This window comes from Simochromis diagramma, unplaced genomic scaffold, assembly GCF_900408965.1.
Source record: "Simochromis diagramma unplaced genomic scaffold, fSimDia1.1 OVJJ01000293.1, whole genome shotgun sequence".
NCBI classification, from domain to species: Eukaryota; Metazoa; Chordata; class Actinopteri; order Cichliformes; family Cichlidae; genus Simochromis; species Simochromis diagramma.
Genome location: NW_024386801.1, coordinates 11,825,603 through 11,831,633, shown reverse-complemented (window position 1 = coordinate 11,831,633; position 6,031 = coordinate 11,825,603). Strand labels below are relative to the sequence as shown.

The 6,031-nt window shown below is 38.3% G+C and overlaps 1 protein-coding gene across 2 annotated transcripts; it reads right to left on the bottom strand.

The window, feature by feature from the left end:
* Positions 1-910: 910 nt before the first annotated feature.
* On the bottom strand, positions 911-4,049 carry cunh15orf61 (chromosome unknown C15orf61 homolog). Of its 2 annotated transcripts, XM_040025851.1 has the most exons (3): positions 3,879-4,049; positions 3,320-3,595; positions 911-3,225 (listed from the first exon to the last, which is right to left on the bottom strand). In XM_040025851.1, exons 1-3 carry the CDS (start codon positions 3,922-3,924, stop codon positions 3,098-3,100), a joined length of 450 nt encoding a protein of 149 aa, XP_039881785.1. In that variant the 5' UTR covers positions 3,925-4,049; the 3' UTR covers positions 911-3,097. The 2 variants fall into 2 exon arrangements, with proteins under 2 accessions (XP_039881785.1, XP_039881783.1); XM_040025849.1 differs by having other exon boundaries at positions 2,374-3,225; positions 3,320-4,017.
* Positions 4,050-6,031: the final 1,982 nt, after the last annotated feature.

Genomic DNA, 6,031 nt, shown 5'->3' with positions numbered 1-6,031 from the left:
GAACATTAACAACTTACAGAAAGACCGCACTCAATTTCAGCACTTGTTTTGCCTTACTTACCTAAATTCTAAATAGTATAAGTATTTAAAGATTTCACCTTGGCAAAACTTATTACCAGCTCCAGCGTGCAATTAAACTTGCCGAACAGGCATTAATTCTTTGTTCATTACCACATTAAATGCATGTAGGGTAATTTGACACTTCAATACAAGACTGCACGATTACGGCTATTAAAAGGCATCACTTTCGTACCAAAGGCAGGCGCATTTTGTTAATTTACACAAGTCCATCTGCAGTCCCGGCATCCTGCACCCACTGTGGTGGTGACTAAAGTTTGATATGTAATGCTAATCCTCAGCCCGAGCTGGAAGGGGTCGCTCCCCTGCAGTTTAGAGTGACTCAAAGGTGAAGCCCTGAAAACAAATACATCGTACTCAGATGCTCCGCAGTTTACATTTCACTGACGCACATCGGCCCGTATTAGCAGTGCACAAAGCTGCAGTCACTTCCAACCCCGTGCAATTGTGTCTGGCTGTACGGCAGTATCAATGCAGCTCGTGGGTCAAAGGGTCAATGAGTAATTAAGACATGGTTGCCTGAGCATTCCCCATGCACACTTTCAGTCCTGATGAAAGGTTGGCAATGAAAGGAGGGGGATTTAAGTGCAGCCTGATACGAAGGATCAGATTTCCATAAGTGTGTCTAAATGTTCCTTGTTCAAGGCAATTAGTATGATTAAAGAGATAGCGAGGGGTCATCACGCTGTTTAAGAGGATTTTGCACATGAATTCTGCATGAGGTTTTCAACAAAGCAAATGCTGCATTGCTTACAATAAAAACCTTTAAGCTAGTCGTATTTTTAAAGTGTTGCCGAGGCACCGTCTAAATTACTGTACATTTCAAGACAGATTCAGCAACAGAAATGATCATTTATTACTTTTTTTGTGACGTGGGTGTTAAAGTAAAAATGTGGTCAGGCGGCATGTAAATGTCTAGTTAAATCTTCTCGCATAAGATGATCATGAGGATGCAGAACATTTGTAACAACACGCAGGCAAGTAATTGTAGCCTTCAACTGCAGCGAAGGTCACAAGGTGCATTGATTCCCGTGTACGACAAGAAATTATTCCTAGAGTTTCATTGTTGCTAAAAATTGAAGAGGCCAAGGCCTGAAAATTGAGGTCGCTGATAAACGCTATTAGTAGGAGATGCTGAGAGGAGAAATCAATATGGCAGTTTGTCAACCTGCCTCTCAGAGGGAGGAGAACTCTGCAGCTGGGGGTAAGTGTGCCCTGTCAGCAAAGCACATTACCAGAAATCAAAGGCCAGAGAAGGCCCGAAGGAAGGGATGTAGATGTCTCTCTACAAAGGCCACACTTTGGTAATTAAAACCTATTTTCTCAGACCTGTTGTGTCACTGGTTTTTCTCTAACACTATTGACTATCTGTTGAGTGGAGGGTGATCACTAATTTAACTTTAAATAAATGAGCTGTGGCCATTTAGATTCCTGTACCTGTCACACAAAATTAAGCAAAAGACATCAAATAAATTATGTCACTTCACATCGCTTACATCAAGTTTTGAAGGAAACATCTGCCAAACTTAAGCTATGTTTTTTCAACAGGCGACATTGAGAAGCTTCTCGTTTCCAACGCGTGTAAGTACAAGTGCCATAAAAACCAAACATTCTATCATCTCCTTTCTGCCATTCTCAATAATTTGATTCAAAAATGTCTCCTCTCCTTTCACAATAAAACCAAGATGAAAAACCTCCATCGCTCCATACTTCAGTCTATTCTTGAGGTATTCTTAAGCTTTCTGCTAAAGAATAATATAGTACAAGAACTGAACTTCAACTTTAAATATTTAATAGTATTTAAATACAACTGAATCTATGCAGTCCAAGAAGAGCATCTCAGGGGTCCAGGCCTACCCTGGAAACTCAGTGTCCCTTAAGTTGAATTCTAGCGATACACTTACTCTTCAACCATAAGTTGAACTAGGTCATACAATTTGGTAAACACCTGTCTCTCACTGATAAGTTATAGCAGTGCAAACTCAGTATAATCATTCGTTCATGGTAGTTTAGTCTTTCTGCAGCATTTGTGGTACCCAGCATGACTGAGGACGACACCGAACAGGTGAGCCTATGCAGGTCAGACTTTGGGAAGTACCCAAACCAGATAGTTTTAAAGCATGAGTCTACTTGGAAATGACAAAACAAATGGGAAAATGTTGAAGATCTTGTGTGCCCACAGTCAACTGTTCTAGACCGCGGTGAGATTGCTGATCCACTTCTGTAACTGATTGTCTCCTGTTTTGCTTCTGCAATCTTTGACAGATATTTTTGCACATTTATAAGTGCAGCTACATTTCTCTGTTAGTGTACCATGTTTGTCTGGTTATAATTGTGCATAGCTTTTTTTCCTTGGAAAAAAAAAGCAAACTTGAGCAGAATGACCCCATGTCAAAGTTGGTTGCTCGTCCAGTCAATATGATGTGCCACTCAGCTAGAGCACTACTGACATGACGGTAATGGGGACCTGTTATGTTCACTTCCAGCTCCATGTTTTTATTCTTGCTTGACTCATGCTTAAAAATAATCCATATCACAATCTGATTGCAAAGCTCCCTGACAGAACAGGATTTTGAAAAATTGATTTTAAAAAATCCATATTTTTCTTATGCTCTGCCTTGGGACACTTTTTTTTTTACTATCTGAAATAAGCAGTTTTCTCTCTGGTTCCCCTTCTGATTGGCTGCTCAGATCTGATCAGTGGGTAGGGCTTCTTTGCTCACACTCACAGGTATGTGCTTGAGATCAAACTAAGCCAACAGTAGCAAAAATGCAACTTAGTGTTCAGAGCAGTCTGACTTCAAAGCATTCATTCACAGGGATTGCTTGAATGTAAGATGACCTCACTATTAAACTCTGTATAACAGGAGCGTCCATCATTAAAATAGCATATAGGACCAAAAGCAAAGAAAAAAAAACAAAACACAAAGGCTCCTCTTTAATAGTTTCAAAAATACAGCAGCTTGGTAGATAATATCCTCCCGAAAACACATTCAAGTTACTTTGTTTCCTCTTCACTTCAGTACTGTGCACCTTCCTCCTCTTTGTAGGCAAAATAGACTGTGACAGGTCCGACACTCGTCTGTACTGTTTCTGATGCTCCCACCACCATCCAGCAGCCAATGCCATAAGCCAAACAAGGGATACCTGCAGTTTAAAGGGACACTGAATATGGACTCTGTTGTATTGGAAATAAAATACAAGTATGTAACAATGACAGCAACGTGGAAGAAATACTGACCCAGATTAATAACTTTTAACATGGTGAAAAATCTGTCTTCAAAATCCAGATTCTGAGGAGGCGCTTTAGTGCAGTGATATTTAATAAAGGGGAAACATCCCGTTCTCAGAATGTGGTAGTTGGATCCCTGAACTCTCCAATTAAAGTTTGACATTCCAAACTGGTCATTGCGGACGGAGCTGTAGCGGACACAGTATGAAGTCCACGGAGGAAGTCTGCGCTGCTGCAGGTGACAGGTTAACACCTCCGAAGCAGCTGGCCGCGAACCTGTCCTGCCTAACGTGCTAGGAAACAGAGCGATCTTCAGAAAGAGGCTGTGGGTCTTCTTCAAAAACTCCTTCATGGTTTTAAAGATTCGTATTTTAGCATTCGGACTGCAGAAGGACACACCTATAACTAGCCACACTTGGAATATACCAACGTTTTAAGAGTGAAAATACCAAGTTGTAACACATCAAAGCAGCAGCTGACATGAGATATGCTAAAGCTAGCAAGCAAACTCCCGTACGATTTGCGAGCTTAAATCCTCAGACCATGTCTGAGATGTTCCAACACTGACCTATACACCTGACGTGTCTCTGTAGAAATGCTGAATTCGCACACATGTATCTAAACCACCTGTGAGAAGAAGAGCAGCTTTCCTCTGGTTGGTTTTCTGTTTCTGTTGTGCTTCTTGCGTCTGACCTCGTACCGCGGCTTAACTCATCCGGCTGGAAACGCGTCTCTCCGAACCCGTTCCTCTTTAACAGAATTAACTTCAGTCTGGTATTTATTTATATCCCCGGTTCATTCAATATAGGACTTATATCCTTTATAAGAATTTATAGACTGCCACGTGTTCAACAACCCTGTAAAACAACTAAACATAAAGTTTTTTTGTTCTTTATACTTCTACCGTTATTTACCACAAAAAAATAAGCATGAAAACGACAAATGTATGTTCTAGCTACCAAAAGACCTCTTCAAAATTAACCACCACTGACCCCAGTGCCAATAGGCTAATAAGTGTTTTTGTTGGTTCCATGACCACACCACCTACTCCTTTAAAATCTACTTAAAACCACCACAGCAACTGCTGAAGCATTTCCACGGTTCAGTGAACTGCTGTAGATCAGGACCATGGACAGCAGTCTATAAACTACGTGGTAATTAAACACCGCAAATAAGCCATAATATATACATATGCTATATTTAATACATGCGCTCATCATTTTTGTTTCTTTTATTATTTACTCATTTTTTGAAAATGTTTTTTTTTTTAAAAAACCTCTTTAAGAACAGGCATTTTAATTTATCGTTGGCTATAAATTTTGTCGTATGTGATGTGATTTTTGTTACATGTAATAAAATACCACCCCCCCACAAAAAAAATAAACATGTTTTTTTTTTTAAATTTGCGTTTTAGTTCATGTTATTTGAATATATCTTTGCCTGTCTTCCTTTTAGCATTTCAGTCATTTGTGCAGCACTTACCTGCAGGAAAGGGGCCATATAATAAAGCTTGATTGATTCATTGATTGACCGTAATTTGTCATTGTGATTGGTAATGCCTTAACAACTTCACAAACCAACAGAAATCCCATCTGCATGATTTATAAATGATTTGCTAAATAATTTGGGTCCAATTCTGTGTGAAATGCAAATAGATAATAATTAAGTGATGTGAAAATAAATTACAGATGTATTTGTCCCAGATGTTTTCAGTGTCTTAAAATATTATTTCTGAAGTCAAATATATCGTTAGCTTCATAGCATAAGTGCCTAAGTCATTTTTTTGTGTTTTCGGAAAACAAGAAAAAACTAATCAGCAGTGGTAGGGGAGTAAAGTTAGGCAATAATCTCAATTTGACCAAAAAATGACTTAGGCACTTATGCTATGAAGCTAACGATATGTGAAAATAATGCACACATTCAAATGTAATTCTAGTCTCTGGATTTAAAGGTGTAACAGAGCCACTGGGGTGCTCAATCCTCCATAAGAATTAGTCCTGTGAAGTTTTTCCATTATCACATGTTGTCTTTTTTGCAATACAACTGTCTATTTGAACAGAGGGGGGTAAAGCATGACTATGAGTGCTTTTTCCTGGAAATCTAAAATTTTATGTGCTTTAAAAAATGTACATCAAGTAAGGCTCTTGGATAAAATTAACATATATAAATCCTTGATACAAATTACAAAATAAAAATTAAGTACGATTTAAATGTTTTTTTGCAATCTCAAATCCACGAATACCAGACCAGACTGAAACACTGTCATGTCACCATATGAGGCGAGTTGTTTGAAATTGTCAGCTTCCAGATGAGGACTTTAACAATCAAACTAGTTGACCCTAATCTAATTTAATAAAAATCAACCACAGTAGTGCATGGCCCAATTTGTACAGAAGAAAGGTATTCTGGGAGATCCTAGTGTGTATTGTGACACCAAACGCAAATAGACTTCTGTAACAGAATATATATATATATATATATATATATATATATATATATATATATATATATATATCTGTACCAGAAGCATTTGACTTGGCAAAAGAAGCATACATTGCTATATACACACATTTGACTTCTTTTTATGTACACACTTTTTGATTTACACATGCAAATTCCTTCTGCATAGGTTTCTGGCGGTGTAATCTTTGTTTATAGTAAAGTATATTCAGACTTTTGAAACTTTTTACAAAGCCAGTGATTTTACAGATTTATGATATA